The sequence below is a fragment of the Ambystoma mexicanum genome, chromosome 3p (genome assembly GCF_040938575.1).
Source record: "Ambystoma mexicanum isolate Mex_15411 chromosome 3p, UKY_AmexF1_1, whole genome shotgun sequence".
Lineage (NCBI taxonomy): Eukaryota > Metazoa > Chordata > Amphibia > Caudata > Ambystomatidae > Ambystoma > Ambystoma mexicanum.
In genome coordinates this window covers 993062619-993090267 of record NC_090925.1, presented here as the reverse complement: position 1 = coordinate 993090267, position 27649 = coordinate 993062619, and the positions used below count along the sequence as shown (strand labels likewise).

The following is a 27649-nucleotide window of genomic DNA, read 5'->3' as shown; positions in this document are numbered from 1 at the left end:
AGCCCCCGAGTACCTCACCAACAAACTCTCCCTTAAGCCAAACACAAGAATCACCAGATCATCCAATACTCTCTGCCTCACCGTGCCTAGATTCTCCGCCAAAAGAGCGGGGGGCTCGAGCTTTACTGTCCTCGCCCCTCAACTCTGGAACACCCTGCCACTGAGTATTAAACTGACCAAATCCTTCCAATTGTTCAGAAGACAAGTCATTAGTTGGCTTCTGGAGAAGGCAATCCTCAGATAGACTAAGATTACTACCAAATGTATATATTGTACATACTCTGAAATGTTTCCTACTTCCTGCCTGTACATACTATATATGGCATATAAACGTCACAATTGTATAACTGCTTATATACTGTAACTATGTAACCTGTCCTTAAGCGCCCATTTTCCCCTGGGTCTGGAGCGCTATACTAAATAAAACAAACAAACAAATGATCCGTCAAAACTACATTTAAAAATGCTCCAAAGGTTCCAGGAGTAACAGCACGGGCGTCGGAACGTGTCTGCACACAAGGCAAGGACCGAGTGAATTGAATGCAGCGGGCTGGAAGTATCACTCGATTGAGAATGTGGCCGCAAGATACATTGTTTCCAAAATGGCCGTCAACAAAGGAATGATAACGGAAGCAACTGGAGCAGCTTCGTAGGGCTGGCAGATCAGTGAGGAGACGGACGCCGGCATATGAAAATAGCCCGGAATTCCTGCGGCTGTAAGTCAGCAGACTATGAGGAGGAGCGCTGACCTGCGACGTGGGCTTGGGTAGAGGCGGACCGGCCCTGACGGCGAAGACAGTGCAGGCGTGGAGCGGGAGACAGGTACACACTGTTGTGCAGTTCCCGAGCGCACGCAGCATGTCCTTAAGCGGAGCACATATGAAGGAACGGGTGGGCGATCGCGCCAATGAAGGAGGCGGCGAGCACCGAGAAGTTACAGTGGCGCGAGGTGCACGTCCGAATATCAGCTGATTTAAACGAACCCCGAGCAGTGCTGCTGACACAGAGGGGCCGTGCTGCATTTGGAACATACGGTCCCCAGGCACGGATTGATGTGTGGACACCCACAGTGAAAGGCGGTGTGTAGCACACGTCTGCTGCGCACGAGGCACATAGTGGCTGACAAAGGTGGAAAAGGGCATATGGAAGTGGCGACTGCTCGGAGGCACAGAGCAAGAACTTTGAGCTGGCTCTGGTGGGGGTTCTCTGGTGCTCTGGCCAATACGGAATAAAATAACAATGCGAGCTGATGGCACTCAGGGGGGCTGAGGATACGCAGATGGCCTCCGAGAAGTTAAAGAAGTAAACCGTGGGTGCTGCCACATATAGACACGGCATGTGGGGCGAGTTCAAGCGGATGCGCATGCAGACAGTGATGTGCAGTGCATATAGGGCCTGGGGGTCAGGAGATTGCATCGATCGAAAGCGAGGTCCCCAGGGCGCGGCGAGACACCCTGAAACGTGGGAGGACACAACCCACTCGGAAAGAGAGCTCAGCACACACAAGCGCACGTTGGGGCTCCTCTGTGACAATTGCACCGGTCCCTACCAGATACGCAGGTGCCAGGTCAACCCTGAAAAGCAAGACTGCCACATCTGAGACCTGACAACCCCGGGCACATAACTGAAGCCGCGAGATGACAGGGCGAGGGGCTGTGAGTAAGAGCAAGAACAAGCAATCTACAATGGAGACATTCGCCAAAACGCAACAATCTCCTGCGGCCATAGCGCCCAAAGGCACGATAGCACCAGTGGAAAGCACCGCAGCGACTGAAAGTCATCAAATATTAGCAACCATAACCGAGCTGAAAGACTCATGGGGAATAGCGATGTCGGACCTGCGCACCTCCGAGGAAGCTAAAATAGACGCAGTGGGCATAAAAGTCACCCTTCTGAGGCAAGATGTCAGGGGGTTGGCGGAAAGAATGAGCAGCATGGAGAGTGCGGTGAAAGTCAACACGGACACTAGTACAAACAACGCAAAGGAGGTTCACGTACTAAAACAGCAGGGAGCTAACCTGGAGAATCGGGCGGAGGAAGCGGAAGGGAGAGCAAGGAGAAACAACATCCACGTGGTAGGCTTGCCTGAGGGGGAGGAAGGACAGGACCCGACGGACTACTTTGAGAACCTACTCTTACAAGAAATAGGGGCCGAAAAGCACTTGCAAGGATTTGCAGTGGAGCGCGCGCACACAGAGCCCTCATGAGAAAGCCAAGGCCTGGGGTCCCTCCCCGAGCGTTAATAGCCAAAATATTGAACTATAAAGACCGTGAGAAAATACTGGAGTACTTTCGTAAAGGAGGAACGATTGAAAAGGCTTCAAGCACCATCACAGCGTATCCTGACTATACAATGCTGGTCCAGAGGCAACGGTACAGCTATATGGCAATCAAGAGGAGACTTTGCATGGCTGGGATAAAGTACATGCTTCTGTAGCCCACGAAATTGAAGGTGGTGCACAAGAGCAAAATGTATTTCTTTGATACTCCGGAGGAAGCAACGACGTGGCTGGATCTGCAGGGCTGCCCAGAACGAGACACGGAGCAAGCTCAAGAGGAACACGATAAGTGACCGGTACATTGTATGCATATTCATATGGTGCAGAGCGAGCATCCCAGCAGTGCCTAGGATAAAGATTGAGACTAAGGGAAGCAGCTGAGTAAGGTTGATAGTCTGCTGGGATACCATTGACTATACCGAACCTGAGTAACTGGAATATAGACATATATGCAAATTATGTAGTAATGTGTAGTTGAATTGAAGTAAAACCGGAGCGACAGGGCGGAAGCACCCTATCCCCCGAATTATAGTTGTAGTAGCAGTAGGTGGGGGAGCCACCAGGGGACGTCGAGATGTGCTGAAGCATCTCTGTCGAGCTCTTCCCCAGGGCACCGAAAAAGGAGTCTGAGCCCCTCTTATTCCCCATGGAGAGGAGATTTGACCCCCCCAGGCTTTGTGCGGACCCCCCGGGCACTCTGTGAGTGCAATCCTGGTTGCTTGTGGAGCCGGGACAGCGGAGAGCGAGGCTTGCCTCACGGGCTGGGGACGCGGAGTGTGGCACGCCTCCCGCCGGCAGTTCCGTGATGACGGAGGAGTCGTCCCGGTGGGAGAGGGGTCGCGGGCCTTCCCGCGTGCAGGATCTTCTGCGGTGGCCGCCCCCCCCCCCCCGGAGAGGGCTGCCGAGCGCTGGTGGTGAGGGCCCCTCCATTCCTCTGGGACTGCTCTGGGCCTCTGGATACGGTGCTCCGAGGGATCCAGCGCTCGTAGACTGTTGGCAGCGGTGGCGGTGAGAGGAGCCGTTGCCTGAGCACTCGCCAGTTCGGCGGTGGGAGTGACCTGTGGCCGCGACTGCCTTGTCTGTGACTGGGGCGGGTGGCTGCTGTGGGCAGTCTTCGGCGGATGGTGCTGTGCTGGTGAGCCCCGGCCGACGCTGGATCCCGGCTGGAGGGCGCTTGGCGGCCTGCTGGCGAGAAGGTTTGGCGGCGCTCCCTTTGTCAGTGATCCCTCTCCTCCGGAGGGGGGCCCTTTTCCCCGCTGTTTTGAAGGTTGGCTGAGGTGGAAGAGGGGGCCTGGTCCTTGAGAGGGGGCCCTGCGGCAGGGAGTGGAGGGGCCTGGATGAATATGGGCTCCCCGCGCCTCTGGGGAGTGAGTGCTGTCTGCGAGGGAGCGGGCTACTGAGCCCTGTAAACAGTTTTACCGTTTTACCCCCCTTGGAGCAGTCACCTGGTGGAGGGGCTGGTGCGGTGCCTTGGCCCAATCGTCTGCGGCGTGGCTTGAGGATCTATTCGGGGAGTGAGCAGGGGGCTTGTGGGGCCTGTCACGCCCTCCTACTGCACTGTGCGGGAGCGGTGCCGTGCTGCCGGAGGGCTCATCCCGGGCCGCGGCGCTGAATGGAGAAGTGGCTAGCCGGGCACACGCATCTTGGAGCCGGTTCGGGGAGCGTGATGCCGCTCTGTGTGGAGGACTGAGGGGAGTGACCAGTCCTCCCTTCAAGAACTTGGTTGGGCTGGTGCTGTGGGGACGCTCTGAACCATAGGAGCTTCGGTTTCAGGACCCTGGATGCTTTGGTGGAGCTGCTGAGGGTGTGAAGTGGTGAGACCGGTGCAGCCGGTCTGCGGGCCTCAGCCTAGTGTCTCTCAGGGGACTGCTGTTCACTGGCTGGGAGTGCCTTCTTGCTCCCTCCTGCATGGACTGGGTGCTGGCCTTGCAAAGATTCCGGATAGTCGAGGTGGAGGAGGGGAAGGAGGCTGTCATGGAGGCAGGGGCTCAGGCGGAGGCGTCGGAGGCCTTGTCGATGAGCTGCAACATGGCGGTCCTGCTGGAGGAGATAAGAGGGTTTCGAGCGGATGTCAACAGGCGTCTGGACTTCTTGGATAAGAAGGTGGACGATGTGGAAGATCAGGTTCAGGCGCTGGAGGCCAATCAGTCCTCGGCGGATCTTTTTGAGATCGGGGGCACAGGAAATTCAGAAAAGTGGCGCCCCCCCTCTCCGGAGCAGCCTCCTCCATAATTTAGTTATGTCTTTTGGGTTTGGCTCCCGGAGGTGGTCCTGGGGGGGCAATGTGGACGGCTTCACCAGGGGTGTGTCTGTTCCTTGGGTTGGTTGTTCAATTCTTTGTTCCCAAGGTTGGTTGAGGCTTATGGGAGGAGGGGTAGCTTCAGGGGGTGGTGGTTGGGGGGTGTTATTTTTTGAAAGGGGGGGCTCATAACGTCAGTTGCTTTTAAGGTTTGGGTGGTGCCCTGGTGGGGGGAGATTTCTGGTGACCTGGTGTTGTGGCTGGGAGATGCTCCAGTCCGCCCAGGCGCTCAGGGGTACGGAGATGGGGGGGGAGGGTTTCAGGGTGTTTGGGGGTGGGGTTAGGGTGGGCAGGGGAGGTTTGCAATTTGTTATCGTGGTTTTGGGAATGTTTTTAAGGTTGTCTTGGTCTCTGAGGGGTAGGGATTCTGGGGATCCCTTTTTGATTTCTTCAGGTGCAGGTGAGCGAGGAGGGCGGGTCTTCCAGAGCGGTTGTTACCCAATTGGGACTGCATTATATGGCCAGGTTAATGGATGACTCTCTGCAGAGGTTGCTGGTGGGGTCCCTGAATGTGCGGGGGTTGAACTCCCCTACAAAACGGTCCTTGGTGGTGAGGGAACTTTCTAGTCTGAAGTTGCATGTTCTGTTTGTGCAGGAAACCCACTGGGTTAAGGGAAAGGAACCAGCGTTGCGATCTAAAGCTATTCAGTCGTTGTTCCATTCTCCTTACAGGGCTAAGAAAAGGGGTGTTGCAGTCTTGATCTCCCCCATGGCTCTCTTTGTCCCTAAGGCCCATCAATCTGATCCGGAGGGTCGTTACATAATGGTTAAGGGATCGGTGAAAGGTCGGTTGTTGATCCTGGTGGGGGTTTATGCTCCGAATGAGGCGCAAGATCTTTTCTGGGAGAGAGTGGGGGAGAAAATTCGGGGCTTTGCGGAGGGGGCGTTGATAGTCCGGGGGGGGGGGGGACTTTAACATGGTTCTCTATCCGGATAAGGACAAGAAATCCTTTTCCCCATGCCCTGACCAGAGGGTTCAGAGAAAATTGGCGGCTTCGTTTAGGCAAACTAATGACATGCTGGGTTTGGCAGACGTGCATGCTGTAAAGGAAGGCTGCAAACCTCTGTTCACTTTTTATTCGGTGGTTCACAAGGCGTTCGAGGATTGATCTTGTCCTGGTGGACTCTATATTGCGGGATAGTGTCTTGGGATTTGGTGTGGAGGCAGTTCCGCGGTCGGATCACGACTTGGTTTGGGTCACGGTGGGGGTTCCCGGGGCGATTCCGTCTAGGGCCCGGTGGGTGTGCAACGATAGTCTTTTGCTGGATAAGGAACTTAAAGAAGCTTTACTTGGTTCTATTGGGGAATACTTCCTTCTTAACGACACAGGGGAGGTGAGTGTCCAGGGAGTGTGGGACGCGTTTAAGGCCACTATTAGGGGCGTGCTTATAGAGATGGGCGCGAGAAGAAAGCGGGAGAGGGGGGAGGGAGGAGGCGAAGTTGAGGAAGCAAATTGCAGACATCCAGCCGGGAGGAAAATTGAGATCGCAGATGGCTCCGGGCAAATGGGAAGAGCTTCAGAATCTTCAAGCTCAATTGTCAGCCTTACTTGTGGGGCAAACGGAGAGACAGTTGGCTTTTTTGAAACAGCGGTATATGGAGCAGGGGGAGAAGGCGGACCGGATTCTGGCGTGGCGTTTGAGGGAGCTTCGGAATAGTAGGAGGGTGAATCGGATTAGGGGTCGTACGGGGGAAGGAGTTGTGCAAGAGGACAGGATCGCAGCAGAGTTTGGGCGGTATTATGAGGACCTGTACGCATCGGAATACTCTGGGGATGGGAGCGACGTAGACTTATTTTTGGAGTCGTTGCAGATCCCTCGACTTTGTGCGGAGGGGCTTACCAGGTTGGAATTGCCCATCTCCTCCCAGGAGGTGATGGATACCATTGCCTCCCTGAAGAGCGGTACAGCTCCGGGGGATGATGGCTTTATGGTCCGTTTTTACAAGATCTTTCGCTCCGCAGTGCCCCCTTTATGGCTAAAGTATTCAATGCTGCCCTGGACTCGGGCTCTCTGTCCGCCTCTATGATGTCATCTCTCATAGTGGTGTTGCCGAAGGAGGGGAAAGATCCCGAGCACTGTCAATCCTATAGGCCCATCTCGCTGCTTAATGTTGATGTTAAGATTTTGGCTAAGCTCTTAGCGAACAGGCTCTCTAGTTATCTTCCCTCCCTGGTTCATGGTGATCAGGTTGGCTTCGTCCCTGGGCGGCAGGGGTCGGACAATGTGAGGAAAACCCTGGGGTTAATGTATGAGTCATCGAAGCAAGATCTGGAGGCCTATCTTTTGTCGGTGGACTCTGAAAAGGCCTTCGATCGGGTCGAGTGGCTATACATGAGGAGAGTGTTGAGGAAAATGGGCTTTGGGGACAATTTTTGTAAGTGGGTGGCTGCACTATACAATGGTCCCTCGGCAAGGGTGTTGGTCAATGGTTGTACGTCACGGGTTTTCTCGCTTTCTCGGGGTACGCGTCGGGGTGTCCCCTCTCCTCCTCGTTGTATGCCCTGGCGATGGAGCCTTTCGCCGTCAGGGCTGATGAGGGTCTTTCGGGGTTGCGATTTGGTGACCATGAATTTAAATCGTCCTTGTTTGCGGACGATATTCTGGTGTATCTGACAAACCTTCGCTCGGCCCTACCACGTTTGTTAGGACCGATTCGCCGGTTCGGTTCCTTCTCCGGGCTTAAAGTGAATCTGTCTAAGTCATGTATAATGCCCATGGGGGGGCTGGATCTGGAGCTTGAGGGAAGAAAGGAAGTGTATGGGGTGCGGGTGGAGCGGGATTCCATCAAATACTTGGGCGTCACCATCCCCAGCGACCTCGGTAAGGTGTTTGAGCTTAACTTCCCTCCCATCCTTGCCAAGATCCAGAGTGACCTACTGAGATGGGCTCCCCTGACTCTTTCCTGGTTTGGTCGGATGGTAGTGATTAAAATGAATGTTCTCCCGCGGCTTCTCTACCTCTTTTTGTCGCTCCCCTGCATAGTGCCAGACTCGTTATTTGCCGCATTGCATTCTCGTGTTCTTCGTTTCATATGGAATGGGAGGAAGCCTAGGGTTGGGTTTCCTACCCTGACGCTCCCCAAGTCCCTTGGTGGTTTCGGCTTGCCGGACTTTAGAGGGTATTATAAGGCAGCTCAGTTACGGGTTCTGCTGGAACACTTGAGGGATGATCCGCGCACATATTGGACGTATGTGGAAGATGTTCAGGTCCATCCTAGAAAGGTTAGGGACTTCCTGTGGGCTCCCAAGAATTCTATTCCAGGGCTTGTTAAGTCCCATCCTACGCTCGCAGTGCTGTGGACGGTTTGGAAGCCCTCTAAGGACAATAGGCTTCTCTCCTCCTGGCCCTCTCCTTTGTCGTCTTTGTGGGGTCCTCCGGTTGATCTGGACAGGAAGGGGTTCCGAGAAACAGTCCTGGTCAGACCAGGGGTTGGAAAGGGCGGCGCAATTGTTTAGGGATGGGTCCTTCCTGGAGTATGATCATTTGGTGAACCTGTTCGAGGCTAAGCCCGCAACGGTTTTTGAGTATTTGAGGCTGAAGGGAATCCTAACTCAGGCGCGTTTGTGCGCCGACTTGTCGCGCCCCCTTACCCGGTTTGAGAGGTTTTTTGTGGACGCCACAACTAGGAAAGGATCCCTTTCTAAGATATATAAGTGCTCATCTCTTCCAATCTGGTGGGTAGGCAGCCTTTCAAACGTATTTGGGAGGATCGGTTGGGCTTCTCCTTGGACGATCAATTGTGGCAGTCTGTATTCAAGGCAGTGTCTTCGGGTGAGCTATATACAGCGGCGGCGGAGCATAATTTTAAGGTGTTACACTCCTGGCATTCTTCTCCAGCGGCCCTCTCTAAGATGTTTAGGGAAGTTTCTCCTTGGTGCCCTAGGCAGTGTGCCAATAAAGGTACCTGGTTTCACCTGTGGTGGGAATGCCCGGTTATTTGCCGCTATTGGACAGAGGTCCTTAGCTGGATAAAAGACATTCTGTGGACTTGCCCTTCCATGCATCCTTTGGAGGTTCTTCTGGGCACTCCTTTGCCGGATAAAAAGGTGGGTTCCTTCTCGAAGACGATGGGGGCCATGCTGAGGGCGGGACGATTGGCTCTGGCTCAGAAGTGGAAAAGCCCTATAGCGCCTTCTAAGTCGGAGTGGTTCACTAAGCTTATTTCCATCTTTACATACGAGAAACTTGCTGCCATGGTCAATGATTCTATGCCCTCCTTTCTGCAGGAATGGACTGTGGTTATTCTGAACGCAGACTGAAGCCTTGAAATTGTGATTTGCACTGTGAATATTTGTATGGCCACTGGGGAGGGGTAATTGTGGCACTTTTGGAGAACCCCGGGTCTTAGAAGATGTGGGGCCCCTGTTACCAGCTGGACCTTCTGTACTATTGTGTTTTGTGTTTCGACCATGCTCATTGCTCTTTGCACTGTTGGTTTTTTGGAGGCCTGGACATCCTGGGGTGTGGGGGGGGGAATAGTTTTTTTTAGGTGGAATTTGTTTTGTTCCTGTTTTTGCTCTCCATGGGAGAATTTGTTTATCTCTTGTTGAAAATGTTCAATAAAAATAAAGTGGTAGTAGCAGTAGGTTAGCCACTAGGGCAGCCTCACCCTGCTGAGCTTTTGAGTACAGGCGAGAGCCAGAAAGAGCTAGATGCGGGGATGCCAAGTTAAGGGCAGTGATGCTGGGAATGGGATGGGAGGCAGGAGGGGGGGAGAACGGGGTGTTTGGTGCGTTTTTGATTCAGGGGAGTTTAAAGGGGGGGAATGATAGTGGGGTTAAGTTCAAACATGAGCCCATATAGAAGAGTTGGACGGTTGAATCTGTGTCGCGAGGGATGGTGGGATCTGTCAGAGGTGGAGAAGAGGGATGGTAATGAGTCATGGGGGATCTTAAAATAATCACGTGGAATGTCAGGGGCCTTAACAGCTATTTGAAAAGGAATAAGGTTATGCTGTATTTGAGACGGCAAAAGATAGATATTGCACTATTGCAGGAAACGCATCTGACACGGGAGAAGATGGAGTTGGTTGGCAAAAAATGGAAAGGGGCGGTAGTGGGCTCGACATACTCGGCCTATGCCAGAGGAGTACTCATCTGGGGGCGCCACACGTCCCGATTCAACTATTACAGGAGGTAGCAGAGACGGATGGGAGGATGGTCATGCTGAGAGGGCTGGTGGAGAATAAGGAAATACGCATTGTAAATACGTATGCCCCCAATCAGAACACGGCAGCATATTTCAGGACTCTGTGTGCCAGCCTTAGCATATGTGTGGGTAGCGCGGTGATCTGGGGAGGAGATTTTAATTGTCTACTGAACCCCAACGAAGATAGGTCAGATGGCAAGATTGACAGGCCTACCCCAGCTGCTAAAGCATTACAGACACTGCTAGATGACTTTCGTCTGGCGGATGTGTGGAGAACAATGCACCCCCAAGAGAGGTAATATTCACACTATTCCGCTCCGCAGCAGCTACATACGAGGCTGGACTATGTCTTTGCCACGCCGGATGTGATAACAGAGGTCATTCAGGTAGAATATAAGGCAAGGGTCCTCAGGTGGCAATTCTGCCACCCCCAGAGAGCACAGATTCCGACATGGCACCTCCGTGCAGAAGCACTCAAGGACCCAGTCTTTAGAGAAGATGTAAGAGAAGAGATTGTGAATTACTTTGAGGAGAATACGGGTAGTGTTGACTCAGCAAGCACATTATGGGAAGCCTTTAAGGTAGTAGTGCAAGGGGTTGCCATAGCAAAATCAAAAGGCCTGCAGGGCGGGGTCCTGGCTGACCTACGTAGAACGGAAGAGGAACTAGAGGAAGCATTAAAGGGTGGAGGTGAAGACATGGAGCGGGTACTGAGGCTGCAGCAGAAATGTGCGGAACACTGGGAAAGGCTCTGCAACCTCAACTACAAAAAGTACATAGAGAGGCAGCATGCGGGAGGGGATAAAACAGGACCTCTAGCATGGTTATACAAGAACGTGGCTCCCAGACTCGCGATTAGAACGATAATGAGAGAAGATGGCAGTGTAGCGGACACTCAAGAAGGGGTCAACAAGGAGTTTGCAGAATATTACAAGGTGCTATATACAGATGAGAAAGGAGGTAGCCAAAGGGAAATAATAGAAACACTAGAAGACATAGGTCTACCTACGATAAGCGAAGAGGAAAGGGAGGAGCTAGATGCACTAATCACCCTGGAGGAGTTAGAAGAAGTGGCGAGGCAACTACCTATCTGCAAGATCCCAGGGACGGACAGGCTCCCGAGTGAATTTTATAAAATGTACAGGGAGGAAGTGCTCCCCCCAATGTTAGAAATGCTCAATGAAGCGTTTGAGGTGTGACGGTTGCCGGAATCACTCAGAAGCGATCATAATACCGCTTCCCAAGCCTAATACACCTGAACAGAGTTGTGGCTCTTACAGACCTCTCTCGATATTGAACCAGGACAGCAAGATATTGACGGCTGTCCTGGCAAACAGATTGTGTATTGCGGAGAGTAATCAGCAAACTAATACACCCCGACCAGACGGGCTATGTCCTGAACAGGAATATAACTCATAATCACAGGTGACTCAGACGAGTTGTCGAATGGGGTAGCAGGACTGAAGGCGAAATGGCGATTGTGTCCTTGGATGCGGTCAAAGCTTTCGACTCGGTCAAGTGGCCGTGGCTGATGGCGGCCTTGGAGAAGTATGGTATGGGGCCCGGGTACATAAGGTGGGCGAAGATGCTATATAGTGAACCATTGGCTAGGCTTAGAATGGGATCAGTGATATCTGAGAGATGGCAACTTAGTAGAGGCACGAGGCAGGGGTGCCCTTGGTCCCCGATGCTTTATATATTAGCTTTGGAGCCCCTAGCAATATACCTCAGACAACAATATGATATACGTATTGAGGTGGGGGGTAACGACACCTGACCTCCTTAAATGCAGATCATTTGTTGCTATACTTAAGGTATCCAGATGAAAATCTTCAGTAAATACTGGAGGTGTTGGAAAGGTATGCAGGGCTGTACGGGATAGTGGGGAATCCCCAAAAATCTAATATGTTACCATTGGGCAGCTATAAAGGTATCCCTGAGAAACGGCTACCGGGGTTACAAATACCATGGGCGGTGAGTTCCTTCCGGTACCATGGGATAGATGTGTACCACACAGTGGAGGAGGAGCATAGACAACACCGAGGTGGCAATTGTGAAAATTGAGAAGTGTATGTAATTCTAGGTGAAGTTGCCCCTAGCAATGATGGAACGGTGTGCAATGCTAAAAATGGTGGTCCTGCCTAGACTTTTGCATTATTTTAGTAATATTCCATACATGATACCTAAGAAGTTTGCCAAACTGAACAGTATGTGTAGGGATTTCCTGTGGCATGGTACTATGAACAGAGTGGCGCTATGGAAGTTGCTGAATTTTTATGAAAAAGGGGGGATAAAACTGCCTAATTTTGAGGTTTATTATGTAGCAAGCCAGCTGCAATATGTGGCTAAGTGGCTCTCAGATGAAGCGACCCCTGAACTTAGGCTATTTGGACATGATTGCGCCCCATTCCACCTAAGAGAGATGATTTGGCTGCCCAAGGTCGAAATGAGAGAGCGTCCCAGGATGATGATGCTTGGGTGGCAGATGTGGCGTCGGGCATGCCGGATGATGGAGAACCCATTCCCATGCTCCCCGCAGATACCGCTGGTTGCATTGGCAGGGGAAGATATGCAGTTAAGGGCGATAATCAGGACCCATTGGGAGTCGGTGGGGCTGGTAACCTTGGGAGACGTCTGGCAAGAGGGGACCATTTTGGGTTTCGAAATTTCTTGGGGAGGAAACGGGATTGCACACGGGCCAGTACATCACATACCACAGAATGGTGCACAGAATTCAGAAAATGTGGCCCGAAACAGTACTGGATGAAGAACCAGATGCCACCATAGAAGTAATATATGATATATCAGAAGGGGGCATGAGATTTCCAGACTATAGGAGATGGTGATGTCTAAGGTTGGGAAGGACTGGATGCAATTGAGACTAGATTGGGAAACGGAAGTAGGAACCCCGATAGAGGATGGAATGTGGGAACGTGCCCTGGGTTACCACAAAAAGGTGTCAAGAAATGCGAAACTAAAGGAGATACAACTATATATAACACACAGAGCATATATGACACCTATGAGGATATCCAGGTTTGAAAACGCTGGGCGGCCAGCGTGGCCCAAGTGTGACGAGGAAAAAGCTGACATGACACTTATGTTTTGGTCATGCCCAGTAATTGAGCGTTTCTGGGGAGAAGTGCCACAAAAACTAGCAGAAAAGGGGGTCACGATGGTCATAGATACAGCTTGGGCCTGCTTGCTGGGAGGGTTCCCCAGAGCGTCAAAACTTAAACATGTTAGCAAACTGAAAGATTTAGCATATGTGCTTGCTAAACGAAGGATTGCCATGGGATGGAAGACTTGTCATAGGCCACGGGTAGAGGTGTGGTGGAAAGAGTTGCAGAAATGGGCTGAGGCAGAAACGATGGTATGGTAAAAGGCAAGCACTGGAGGGGGGGAGGAAGAGACAGGTACCCTGACATGGAAATCATTAATAGCGGAATTGTTTGGAGCAATACAAGATCGGACAGAATCTACGGAAAGTTAGACCCCGCCACGTGTGGCAGATACAGAGAGCAAAGGACAAACAGGCTCATGAAGGGGGGTGGGAGGGTGGGGGCAGTGACCAAAATTGAGAAGTGAGCAATTGTATTGTTGTAATTTGCACTGCATGTTTGGTTGTATTGTTGTTTGGTTTGATTAAATTTAATAAAAAAATTTTAAAAAAAGAACACTTTCAAAAAATCTGAATCTGCGTGTTTATTTGAACTGTTACAAAATCTTGATTTAAAGAATCTTGATTTTCTGAAGTGCTCTGTACACTAATCTCACTATAATGTCCTTTATGTTCCATGACAATCCATACACTCCCTACTGCGCTCTAAGTCGGTTGACCCCAAAATCACACTGTACCGAACAGCAGAGAAAATAAGGAGGCATTGACAGCGAACAATGGAAGATTACCTGGCAGCCGGTTTGCGAAGTCAGAAAGTTTATGGCCAGCAGAGTCCATGTTTATTCCATGTTCTAGGGCAAGTTGCTGCTCCGATTCCTCCATTCCAGACGGACGAGAATCTAAAGCACTGAAAAAGATAGGAAACCTGATCCGTCACTGAAATAGGAACATTCTGTACACTGACAATGGATATCAAATACTTCTACATTTATCGAAAAATCTAGACACAAACCAGTCCCTAAAAACCCTTCGAGAAATAAAGTACACACTCCGGTATTGCACACCAGCATGCCAAATAAAAATGTGCTACTTTAACTTTAAAAGACTACAAGAGCATGCAGCGGTCAACAATGTTCCAAGTGACATGAAACACTGGGTTACTTTTTTTTATTTGTCTTTAAGTTTTCCATCTATAAAGAACTATCCGGGTAGTAAAACAGGAAAGATTACCATTTCAGTCATTTCATTACTCTAAAAGTCATCTGTTCTGCCTCCTTCACATTTGGCTCGGCATGTCTGCACTGATAGCATGGAAGGAAAAGGTTTCTCCAAAAGAATGTAAGCTTTAAGACTTTTTGGGCATCCAACGCAAACATCCCACTGAGCAGCAAACACCCCACCCTACTTTGCATCACAATATCAATGTTTTTCGACAATTGGAAATTCTCTGAGCGAATGGTGTGGCAGCATGGAATGAGGAGTCTGACCAAACTGAGTATAGTTATTGCTAACTATGTTTATTTATAATGGGGGTATCTGTACGTCTGCCCCCTATATGGTAGGGTAAAGGCACAGAACAACCCCAGGAAAGTTACAGACTGGTTATAAACCCCAGATCAACCCTAGTTACAAGGCTGAGTCCCTTTGCTTCCTGGGGAAACTCAAACTTAATGTATAAAAGAGAGAAAACCAAATCAAAATTACGTTTTTGAGACTGAAAAGAAATAGTAGTAGAAAACAACACTATGAAGAGTGCGAACATTTTAGCTGAAAAATTGATACATGGAGGCTATCCCACACAGATGGTTAAAAACTCTGCCAAGAGGATCTATAATAAAAATCGAGAGGCTCTTTTGGAGGATATGTCTCACAAAGAACAAATGGAATAAGGTTTGGTGTTTGTGAACACTTTCTCTGATCTGTCCTACAGTATCAAGTCTTGCATTGAAGAGGAGTCAAAACATCAGGAATATGGTAACGCGAAATGACATTTCTGACAAACCATCTAAAACTACAAAACAAATCACACTATGTGGGATGATGCCTGTGACAGGGCATTCCTCTTGTGGGCAGTGTATAACGTGTACGCTCACGAGGAGGAAGACAGAAGAACAAGTTACTTACCAAACTGGTAACGTTCTTTCGACTGGATGTTCCTCCAACGTATTCCTCATCTATGACATGTAATGTCCACAGCTGTGCTGCTTCGGAATTTTTTTCGACAGAGAGCGTCCTTGCGTCGATGGCGTCAGGTTGATGTCCCTCGAAGGCCTCCATCGAGGGTGATGTCATCTGATGTTATTAGTAGCATATGCACAGCGCCCGTAGCCTCAGTTCATGATTTTCCCCCTCACAACGTGTGGCACACATGCCCAGAATACAGCATCAACTGCTCTTAGCCTTGCAGGACGTAAGTTGTAATGGCATGGGAAATTCTTGAGAGGGGTAGGCTGGGAGGGCGATGAGGAATACGTTGGAGGAACATCCAGTCGAAAGAACGCTACCAGTTTGGTAAGTAACTTGTTATTGGTATGGATGGTGTCCTCCAATGTATTCCTCACCTATGACAGACTCCCAAAGCAGTTATGAGTGCAGGAGGGAAAGCACTGCCTTACCAAAGGCAACATCCTGAGCATGGGAAGTATCCAGGGAGTAATGCTTAACAAATGTGTTTATAGAAGACCATGTTGCAGCGTCACAGATATTTTTTACCGGCACTCCCCTCTGGAGGGCTGTTGAAGTAGCAATGCTGCTGGTGTAATGAGCCCGCAGACCCTTAGGAGGGTCCTTACCAACCAACCGATAGCAGTCTGAAATAGTGAGGAAAATCCACCTAGGAAACAGCGTGTCCTAAATGTTGTCCAGTATACCCCACAAAGAGCTGGTCGTCCATTCTGAGTTTAGTCATCCGGGAGAGATAAAAGCTCAAGGCTCTTCTAGGATCCAACCTATGGAGCCTTTCCTCTTCCTTACTAGGATGAGGAGGATAGAAAGCGGGCAGTACCACCTTCTGACACAAATGAAATTCTGGCACAGCCTTAGGTAAAAAGGACGGACGTACACCCAATACAACCCTGTCCTTGTGGAACAAATTAAAGGGTGGCTTAGAAGACAGTGCCTGCAACTCGCTCACTCTTCTAGCAGATGTGACTGCAATCAAGAAAACAGTTTTAAGTGTCAACAATCTTAATGGCAAGAGTGCAAAGGTTCAAACGGAGAAATTTTAGAACCAAATTAAGGTCCCAGACCGGCACCTGAAACGGCGACGGCGGGAACACATTTGTGAGCCCTTTCAAAAACTGAGTGATCAGTGGAATTTTAAAATAAGAGCATTCTTCTGAAGAGCACTTAAATATAGACAGCGTTGCCAAATAACCTTTAATGGTGCCCACTTGAAGAACATTGTGTGCCAAGGAAAGCAAGAAGGAGAGAACCTCCAGAATCGAGCACTGAAAAGGATCCATATTCTTTCCTCAGCACCAGTCGCAAAACGTAAGCGAACGGCAACGGTACAGGGACTTTGTTGCCAGCCGCCTAGCCGAAGGCAACACCTCCTTCACGTCATCCGGGAGGTCCCTATTCCAATCCCTGTATCTCAACCTCTCAGAAACCATGCAAGAAGGTTGAGTCTTGACCTCTGGATGGAGAACCCGACCTTCCTCTCGCGAGAGAAGATCCTCTAGTTGGGAAAGACGCATTGGAGGACAGATCGACATGTCTATAAGGTACGGGTACCAAGCTCTCCTGGCCCAATCTGGAGCAATGAGGATCATGCGGGTCCCAAACTTTCTTAACCTCCTAAGAACTTGAGGGATGACGGGGATCGGAGGAAACGCGCACAGTAGCGGGAAGAGCCACTCCACGAACGCGTCTCCTAATGCTACTCTCGAAGGAAATTCCCTCGAGCAGTACCTTTGACACTTCTGGTTGGCGCCAGTCGCGAACAGGTCCACCTGTGGGGTCCCCCAAAGGGCAAAGATATCCTGAAGGACTTCCCGAGCTAGTTTCCACTTGTGGGAGACCGCGCTCTGCCTGCTCAGAGCGACCGCTGCCATGTTTTCCTTGCCGGCTAGATTAACCGCTGATAGGGACATTCCCTATCGTATTGCCCAGAACCAGAGCTGCATTGCCTCCCTGCACAGAGGCAGTGACCCCACACCCCCTCTCCTGTTGAGGTAACCACCGAGTTGTCCGTCATTATCAGGACATCCTTCCCCCGTACAGATGGCAGGAAAGCCTTCAGCGCCACTCTGATGGCTCACAGCTCCAAAAGATTGATGTGAAGTCTGGACTCCGATGGAGACCAACAACCGCTGATGGACAGATCGTCAGCATGAGCTCCCCACCCTGTCAGGGAAGCGTCCGTCACCACCGTGAAATCCGGCCATGGCTCCCAAAAATGCTCTCCTTTCAAGGAGATCCTTCTTGTTGGCCCACCACAGAAGCTCCTGTGAGACAGAGCAGAACATGAAGGAGATCCGACATCCTGCCCGAGAACTGGGACCATCAAGCCCGTAGAGCCCACTGAAGTGATCTCATTCTCAAGCGGGCCTCTGGCACCAGAAAAATGCAGGACGCCACGAGGAACCTTAAGAATTCGAAAGCCAGAAGACTCTGGGCTTGTTGACATTTTCTGACCATCTGAAGAATGTGATGAGCCCTCACCTTGGATGGCAAGCACATCCCCAAGGACGTGTCCAAAACTGCCCCTATGTACTAGAGCCGTTGGGATGGTGTCATATGCGACTTCTTGAAGTTGAGGGAGAAGCCCAGCTTGTGAAGGGAGTGGCAGGTGACGCTGAGATGATCCAAGGTTGATCAGCCAATCGTCCAGGTAGACGTGAATCCCCCCCCCCTCGCCTGAGATGCGCTGCCACCACCACCATGAGCTTGGTGAAAATCCTTGGGGCAGAGGTGAGCCCGGAAAAGCAGGACCCGAAACTGATAGTGGGATCCGCCAACTGCGAACCAGAGGTATTTCCTGTGCTTGAGATGGATTGGCACATGAAAATCAGCATCCTGCAGGTCCAATGACACCAGCCAATCCTGAAGTTGGAGGGCCTTAAGGATCTGAGAAAGAGAGCATCTTGAACTTGTCCTTGCTGAGGAACTTGTTCAAGTAACGCAAGTCCAAGATGGGTCTCAGTCCTCCGTCCTTTTTGGTTATCAAAAAATAAGGGGAATACCAACCCTTGTACCACTCCGCCACAGGCACTGGTTCTATAGCGCCTTTCTCCAGCAGTGCTAAAATCTCCTGCACAAGGAGAGGATCTGGAACTTTCACAGAGTGTTTCCCCGGTGGATTGTCATGAGGCTATTGGAGAAAAGGGAGGCAGTAACCGTGGACTATTGTATCCAGAGCCCACACATCTGAAGTAATGGCTCGCCATTCTTCGAGATGCTGCAACAGCCTGCCCCCCACCAGAGAACATTGAGATCTGGCCTCAGAGCTTTTTAGCAGGGGTAGTGCCTGACGGCAAAGGGGCAGCTGCATGTGCGGCTTTGGCACCTCTACCTCATCCACCACGAGTGAACCTACGTTGGCCCCTTTGACTGCCTCTCCCCTTCGCCTTTCCAAAAGCAGAGTAATAGCGAAAAGAACCACCCCTCCATTGCTGTCCCCTAGGAGGAAAATGCTGGGGTTGTCCGACATCTGCGCCCAAAGATTTGGCATCTGCCTTGGAGGTCTGCAACTTCTCAAGGCTCTTGTCAGCCTTGCTGCCAAAAAGATGCAACCCATCAAAGGGCATGTTGAGAAGACGGGCCTGCACAGCAGGAGCAAAACTGGACTTCCGCAACCACGCAAATCTGCGCACGACGGTGCTCATAGTCATGGACCTTGCAACACTATCCGCAGTGTCCAACCCGGATTGAAGGTATTTCACACATGGCATCCTTGCCATCCTGCACAATAGCTAGAAAGCCATCCCTTTCTTCCCCTTCGGGAATATGCTCAGCCGCAAGCAAAATACAATTCCACAGAGTGTACAAAACATTTGCCAAGGCACAGGTGGAGCTGGCCGATTTCAGCACCACAATCGCAGCAGAAAATACGTTGCGCGCCCATCCATCTATGCGTTTATCGTCCCTATAAGGAGGGATGGTAGGGTAAACTGCCTGCTTTGAGGTGGCCGTAGCCACCTGGACCACCAAACTCTCGGGGTAGGGTGTGTGGACAGGTAGCCGGGGTAGCTACTGGATGGGCGGTATTTCCTTGACAATGACCTGTTAACCGCCGGAATAGACTCCGGGGAAGTCCAAGTAGCAGCCACCCTCTTTTGCAGAGCCACATGAAATGGCAACACTGGGTCAGTGGATGGACCCTGATCCAAGATGTCGGTAAGGTCATCCTGATCATAAGCAACCGGAGGCCTGATCAACCCAGGTACTCGGCATCTCGGGAGACGTGTCTAGGCCACTGGCATCATGCAAGGATTGACGCAGATCCTCAATCCGACTTTCCTTGGAAATGAGGCATTCTGGAGCCCCAGGTGTCCCATAAGGAAGACCAAAGGGCACATCTTACTCCTCAGACCCCTCTTTCTCTTCAAAAATATTCTGGAGAGACTGAATGAACTCCTTCCTAGGGAGAGGAGTACACCTCTTATCAGGGGCAGGCTTTACAGATTTAGACGTAGCCTTCCTTGGAGGTGCAACAGCCACAGGTGGTTCCACCGTTAAATTCTGCCCAATAGGCACCAATGGCGTCGACAGCTCCGACACGTTGAAGGCTTCGGAGGTGTGACCGGGGGTAAAGACCCAATAGACTCACTCGATGGACACGGCGCTGAATGCGTCGACATCTTCGACAACTTCACAGGCTTCGACGGTTTCGCTGGAGACTAAGACTGTAACCTGGACTGGCACGTCTCTGGCGATCCCCTGATGCCTTGTCCGAATGAGACCGCGAGTGCTACCGATGTTTATCGCGCTGACTACTCGGGCCTGAGGGGGGCACGAGCATCGGACCAAGACCGTTCCCTGCCGGCTTCAACCAAATTCACGGGGCGGAATTGTGCCGTGAGATTGAAATCTTTCCAACATTTGCTCCCGAAAAGACTCACATTCCTCGTGGGTAGAGGATTTAGTGGGGCATGACATTTTCTTCAGGTAGTCGTCTTCCATCGAGGACGGGGAAGGTGAACGGTGACGCCGCTTCTGGGACCGCCTCGATGAAGAGGAAGAGTGGCGTGAACCACTCCGGGACCTAGACCACCTGAACCTCTTCAGACAAGGAGACGCCCTCGACTCGTCGGTCGACATACCAGCAGATTTAGATCTATGGGGCTTGGAAACACGGCCTACCTTCAATGTCCCCTTACGCTCCTGCAAGGCCTTGGCAGTCAACGACTGACAGTTCGAGCAGTCGTCCGTGGCATGGTCCTCACCTAGGCACCACAAGCAGATACGCAGCAGGTCTGTGATGAACATCTTGGATCCACAGTCCCGATACTTCTTGAAGACAGACCGCGGGGTCATTGGGGTGGAAGAAGACTACATAATCGCATAATACGAAGTAGAAGACACAAGGCGCGCCGAGTTCTCGAAGCAAACACGTTTGCAGAAAAAACAGAACTGAGGCTACGGGCGTCGAGCGTGCTACTTAGAACATCCGATGATGTCACACCCGACAGAGGCCTTCGAGGGACATCGACCCGACGCCATCGATGCAAGGACGCCCTCATACGAAGAACAAGTTACTTACCAAACTGGTAACGTTCTTTCGACTGGTTGTTCCTTCAACGTATTCCTTATCACCCTCCCACCCTACCCCTCAAGAATTTCCCATGCCATTACAACTTAAGTGCCGCAAGGCTAAGTGCAGTCGATGCTGTGTTCTGGGCATGTGTGCCACGCATTGTGAGGTCGAAAAACATGAACCGAGGATACAGGCGCTGTGAGTGCTACTTATAACATCCAATTACGTCACCCTCGATGGAGGCCTTCGAGGGACATCGACCCGACAACATCGACGCAAGGACGCCCTCTGCTGAAAAAAATTTCCGAAGCAGCACAGCTGTGGACATTAAAGATCATGGATGAGGAATATGTTGGAGGATTAAACCCTTTCGAAGAAGATATTGGGCTCAGAGAGAAGAACAAGTTACTTACCAACTGGTAACGTTCTTTCAATTGGATGTTCCTCCAACGTATTCCTCATCTTAGATGTATTCCATCTAGCTTTGCTGCTCTTTGGAATTTTTTCGGCAGAGGGTGCCGTGCGTCGATGTCGTCGAGTCGTTGGTCCCTCGAAGGCTTCCGTCGAGGGTGACGTCATCGGGTATATAAGTAGCACGCGCAGCGCCCGTTGGCCTCAGTTCTGTTTTTCCCCCTTTTTATCTTTGATTTTGTACTGTGTAGATTGTGCCGGCAGACAGGTATCAGCCTTGCAAGATTTGAGTTGGCAATAACCCGGAAAAATCTACAGAGGGGTAGGCTGGGAGAGCGATGAGGAATACGTTGGAGGAACATCCAATCGAAAGAACGTTACCAGTTGGTAAGTAACTTGTTCTTCGAGTGGATTGTGTCCTCCAACGTATTCCTCATCTTAGACAGACTCCCAAAGCAGTATGTATAATTTCTCTGGAGGGATTAGATTTTTCAATGCCCTTAGATGGCGGAATAAAGCACTGCTTTTCCAAAACTCAGTTCCTTAGACTGGGAAGCATCCAGGCTATAGAATTTTGAAAAGGTGTGTAGTGAAGACCAAGTTGTTGCTTCACAAATGGACATTATTGGAACACCTCTTTGAAGGGCTGTCGAAGAGGCGATGCCTCTGGTGTAATGAGCCCTTAACCCTTCTGGTGGGTCTTTTTGTGCTAATCTGTAGCATTCTGAAATGCAAAGCACAATCCAGCGGGAAATTGTCCGTTTTGTCACTGATTGACCCAGTTTCCTTCCTGTGTAACCTATAAACAGCTGGTTGTCCACTCCAAGTCTGGAAAGTCTAGAGATGTAAAAGCTTAAAGCTCTTTTTGGATCCAACCTGTGTAATCTTTCCTCCTCCTTAGTAGGATGGGGTGGATGGAGGATAGAATGATGGTAAAACAATTTTCTGATAATACTTTCGGTAAAAATGATGGTTTAACCCTCAACACAACTCTGTCCTTATGGAACACAGTATAGGGTGGCCCAGAAGACCGTGCCTGCAATTCGCTCACTCTTCTTGCAGATGTTAAAGCAACTAAGAAGGCAGTTTTCCATGTTCGTAATCTCAATGGACACGTGTGCATAGGCTCAAAAGGAGCACCCATTAAGAATTTTAGGACTAAATTGAGATCCCAAATCTGTACTTGAAATGGGTGAGGAGGAAACACATTAGTGAGTCCTTTTAAGAATTGTATTATCAAAGGAATTTTGAAGTAGGAGCATTCTTCCGACGAGCGCTTGAAAATGGAAAGCGCCGCAAGGTAACCTTTTATTGTTCCAACATTCAGACCTCTATGTGCTAGGGTCAGAAGAAAAGATAGTACTTCCGGAATAGAACATAGAAAAGGATCGACATTCTTTTCTCTGCACCAGTTGAAAAACTTTTTCCAACGGCAACGGTATAGAGACTTTGTTGCTGGCCTTCTTGCCGAAAGCAACACCTCCATATCATCATCCGGAAGGTTCCCATCCCTGTATCTCAGCCTTTCAGATACCAAGCATGAAGGTTGAGCGTTTTGACATCTGGATGGAGAACCTGACCCTCCATTTGAGAGAGAAGGTACTCTCTCTGAGGAAGACGTACTGGAGGACAGATGGACATGTCTAGAAGGTCCGGGTATGATTGATATTTTATTTCTATCGCGCTCGTACAAAAGTGTTTCAGAGAGCGACAAGGCAAGGGAGGGGAACAGGGGAGAACAAAACAGCGATCTTACTAGGCCCAGTGACATTGAGAACGCGCAAGTGCATGGGAGAGGGGGGAGGGGAAAAGTGCATGGATGGGGGAGAGGTGGAAAGTGAGAAGCAGAGGAGAAACAGATAAATAACAATAAATAAATAATAAAGGCAACAAACAGTGGTAATGCAGCCAGCAATTTGCAAGTGCTAGGTTTAAGGCAGCAGACAGGGTAGGTCTGATAAGTGCAGGAAGAAAAAGGGGGGGCTGTATGGGTACAGATACAGACCCCAGTGCAAGGGGTGGCCCGGATGCAGTGCTGGAGAGTGGCAGGATGAGCAGGTACCTGGGCCCAAAAGACAGAGGGTGGCCAGGTGCACGGTGCCAAGAGAGAACAGATCAGCAGGGGAAAGGGGGAGCGAAGGCGGAAGAAAAGAGGAAGGTCTTGAGGTGCTTCCGGAACCGGAGATGGTTCTCCTCAAGTTTTAGAGTGGCAGAGAGGCTGTTCCAGAGGCAGGGCCCCAGCCGAAGACAGATCTACCCCCGGCTCGTTTTCTTAGAAAAACAACTGACACTGAGTGAGTTGGAGGTAGAGGAGCGAAGAGCTCGAGAGGGGAGGTATTTGCGGAGGGATAGCTGAAGGTATTTTGGACCCAGGCCCCAGAAAGCCTTGTGGACAATGCAGAGGGTTTTGAATTTAATCCTTGCATCCACTGGGAGCCAGTGGAGAGATTTCAGAGCTGGAGAGATACAATCCCAGGGCTTGAGACCAAGGACAAGCCTGTTCTGGATTAGTTGCACAGGGCGGAGAGTAGAGGCAGGTAGATTTAGAAAGAGGCTGTTACAATAGTCCAAGCTAGAGAGAACCAGAGCTTGAGATACCATGAGCTTCTGGGGGAAGGAGAGGAAAGGCAGAGTACCTCTGAGGAGGTGCAGTCGGAAATGTGACTTTTTAGAGACCTCAGAGATGTGGGCAGAGAAGGAAAGGGTGGAGTCAAATATGATCCCGAAGTTCTTAGCCTCGCAGGTGGGGTAGGAGGAGGGCCAAGGGAGGCCGGCCAGAGTGAGGGGAAAGGATGGTGAAGGTGTGCCGACGAGGAGGATCTCCGTCTTGCTGGCATTCTGACAAAGATCATTGGCGGCACACCAATCTTGAATGGCCGTTAGGCAATCAGAGATGAGAGAGGGAGAGGAGGTGGCAGAGGGTAGCTTGAAAATGAGTTGAGTGTCGTCAGCGTAGTAGTAGGAATTTGAGCAGAAAATGGCAATGCAGTGGGCGAGAGTTGCCAGGTATTGTTTGAAAAGCCAGGGCGAGAGGTTAGACCCCTGGGGAACACCACAGGTAGAGAGGAAGATAGATGAAAGGAAGGACCCAAGTTGGACCTGGGAGGGTCGATCTGAGAGGAAAGAGGTCAGCCAGGCCAGAGCCTGATCAGTGATACCCATGTTTTCACGGAGCCGGTTGAGCAGGATGATATGGTTGACCGTGTCGAAGGCAGAAGAGAGATCGAGGAGGATGAGGACAGATGTAATGTTAGAGTTAAGGTTGGTGAGCAGATCTTCACGGATGTTTAGGAGAGCAGTTTCCGCGCTTCTGGCAGCTCTGAAGCCAGACTGGTGGTCATGGAGACAGCCAACAGAATTGGAATGAAGGTTAAGCTGAGAGATGGCCAACTTTTCCAGGAGTTTGCCAAGAAAGGGAGTAATGGAAATTGGGCAATAGTTAGCTGGACAAGAAGGATCAGCTGTGGGTTTCTTGAGAAGAGGATGCACAAAGGAGTGCTTCAGAGGGGAGGGGAAGGATCCAGAGTCAAAGGAGTGGTTGCAAAAATCAGCAAGGGCCGGAGCGAGGGTGTAAATGTGGTCCTTGATGGTTTTAGAGGAACAGGGATGAACCTGTTTTGAAGAGGCTTTCATAGATCGGACTTGTCTAGCAACCTCGTCAGGGGTGAAAAGAGGAAAGGACGAGAAGGATGGTGGGAGGGTGGCTAAAGAAGGGTCAGCAAGCACAGATGGAGAGGGAAGAGGAAGAGTGTGGGTGGAGAGGGTGGACAGGATGTCCTGGGTTTTTGAATTGTTCGCCGGCAAGTTCTGGGCAGGTCTAGTGTTCTGCTCTCCAGCATTATATAAGCCCCTCCCAGCGTGTGTACTGGGCTTCGCGTCGTATCATTTGGGTTAATGCTTACCGTAGCCCTGTTCTCCTGTCAGCCCAAGCACAGCCCCAGCATCTGTTCTCTGCCCTCAGTTCCCTCGTATCAGCAACATTTCACAGTGTTTTACTTGCTCGCCGTGTAATTCCTCATAGATAATATTCCTGTTCACGGCAAGTGTTTGAAATTGCTTTCCTTGTTTTCTGTCAGGCGGCTGGGCAATTAGTGTTGCCGTTTGAAGTCTTTTGCGCTTCAGTACACGGCGGCCGCATTTGTCACTCTGATCCGTTGTTCCCGTGTTTCCTGTCATACAGCTGAGCGGCGAGCATTTGCTGGAAATAGTCGTCCGAACTTAGAAAGAGCTGCGTCCGGCTCAGTTTTTGCAAGTATTCTCTGTCAAAGTTTGTTGTCAGCTGTTCCTGTTAAAAGTTTGCATGTATGTTTTAAACGCATTTCTTGAGTCTCATTATAGCTTGCAGTCGAGTGTATGCCCGACGAGGAATTCTATGAAGTGCCTTTTCTTAACTAAGGCGTGAGTTTTGAAAGCTTATTATTTTTTCCCCCCGACACTTGTGAATAGATAAAATTCCATTCTGACACAGTGCACTATGCACCACACTAGCTTAACACTGCCTTTCCCTTCATTCCCTACCCCCCAGGTTTTCTCATGAAGCACTGTAGCATGGTGTTACAGGTTCCTTGCTGTCCCTGCTGCCACGCAGGATTTTAGGCAGGGTTCACAGTGATTTTACCCCTGTGGGTGTAGGCATTTGTTCTAGCCTTTTCTCACGTAGTTCATGGTCACTACCCTCATCCATCTTTTAGGGTTAGGGTTCACTCTCCTTCCCCTTTACACCACAGCATTGTGATTCTTCAGGACTTGAGCCCCTGCACAGATGCAGGATGGAGAGCCCTCTACAAAAGTACATCAGGTGAGAAAACTTGGTGAGAGAGCCCTAGCAAGGAAGAGATTGCACTGCACTAAGCCTTTAATAGTAACTCTAAAAAAAAAATGTTTTTAAATTGTGTATTAACAGGGTAACCATTTCACAGAAGTTAGCTTGATGAACAGCGCTCTCTGAGAAGAGTCCTAGATTAGTTCCTTAGGTGTTCCTGCAGAGTCAAGATAAGCTTTACAATACCTTTCGCACTTTCCGTTGATACCGGTTGCAAATAGGTCTACTTGAGGGGTTCCCCAAAGGGCGAAGATCTCTTGAATGACTTCCTGAGCTAGTTCCCATTCGTGGGACACCGTGCTCTGCCTGCTCAGAGCATCTGCCATCATATTCTCCTCCCCGGCTAGATGAATTGCCGTTAAAGAGATTTCTTCCTCAATTGCCCAATACCAGAGCTGCATTGCCCCTCTGCACAGAGGTAGTGACCCCACACCTCCTCTTTTGTTTAGATAATGCATGGCCACTGTGTTGTCCGTCATTATCAGGACATTCTTTCCCCTGACAGATGGCAGGAAAGCCTTCAGCGCTAGTCCGATTGCCCTCAGCTCTAAAAGGTTGATGTCTAGTTTGGACTCCGATGGAGACCAACGACCGTTGATTGTCAAATCGTTGGCATGAGCTCCCTACCCCATGAGTGAGGCGTCCGTCACTACTGTGATCTCCGGCCATGGTTGCCAAAAAGGTTCTCTTTTTAGGATGTTCACCATAGAAGATCTTGTCGAACCTTGTTCGGAATCTGGAGAAGATTCGTCATTTGACCCGAGAACTGGGACCACTGAGTCTTTAGGGCCCATTGAAGAGATCTCATCCTCAAGCGTGCCTCTGGCACCAAGAAGATGCAGCATGCCATGAGGCCGAGCAACCTTAAAAAAAGTCGTAAGCCTGGAGATTTTGGGCATTTTGGAATTTGGAAACCATCTGAAGAATGTCTTGAGCCCTCGACCTGGGAGGCGAGCTCTTTCCCAAGGATGTGTATAATACAGCTCCTATGTACTGAAGCTGTTGGGAAGGTGTCATTTGCGACTTCTTGAAATTTAGGGAGAAGCCCAGTCTGTGGAGGAAGTGGCAGGTGACTTTCAGATGATCCAGTGCTTGCTCGGCAGAACATGCCCTGATCGGTTGTAGGTCATATGGTCGAAAAAAAAGGATCGAATGCCTTTTGATCGACACTAAAATGATCGAAAAAAATGGTCGACTTTTTTTTCCGACCATTTGACTGTCGATCAAATGGTCAATCGATCCTTTATTTTTCGACCATTTGAAGGGACACCGCCCTGATCAACCAATCGTACAGGTAGGGGTAGACATGAATCCCCCCTCTCCTGAGGTGCGCTGCCACCACTACCATTAACTTGGTGAAGACCCTCGGGGCGGGGGTCAATCCGAATGGCAGGACTCGAAACTGATAGTGTGAGTCGCCAACTACGAACCTCAGGTATTTTCTGTGCTTGAGATGAATCGGCACATGAAAATAAGCATCCTGGAGGTCCAATGACACCAACCAGTCCTGAAGCTGAAGGGCCTGAAGGATCTGAGAAAGGGTAACCATCTTGAACTTGTCCTTCCTGAGGAACTTGTTCAAGTTTCTTAAGTCCAAGATGGGTCTCAGTCCTCTGTCCTTTTTGGGGATCAAAAAATACGGGGAGTACCATCCCTTGTTCTTCTCCGCTGCAGGTGCTGGTTCTATAGCACCTTTCTAAAGCAGGGTTAGAACTTCCTGCTGTAGGAGCGGGTCCGAAAACTTCAACGGGTGTCTCCCTGGTGGATTGCTTGGAGGTTGCATTAGAAAAGGAAGGCAGTAGCCTTGGGCTATTATTTCTAGAGCCCAAACATCTGAAGTAATGGCTCGCCATTCTTGCAGATGCTG

The 27649-nt window shown here is 50.3% G+C and overlaps 1 protein-coding gene across 3 annotated transcripts in view; it reads right to left on the bottom strand.

Moving 5' to 3' along the window:
- Nucleotides 1-27649, bottom strand: part of NCOA6 (nuclear receptor coactivator 6) — a 1612994-nt gene that overhangs the window by 568479 nt on the left and 1016866 nt on the right. For all 3 annotated transcript variants that reach the window (XM_069652283.1, XM_069652284.1, XM_069652285.1), the window contains exon 10: nt 13639-13757. In XM_069652283.1, coding sequence (XP_069508384.1) covers nt 13639-13757 — 119 coding nt within the window. The remainder of the gene's footprint in view (nt 1-13638; nt 13758-27649) is intronic.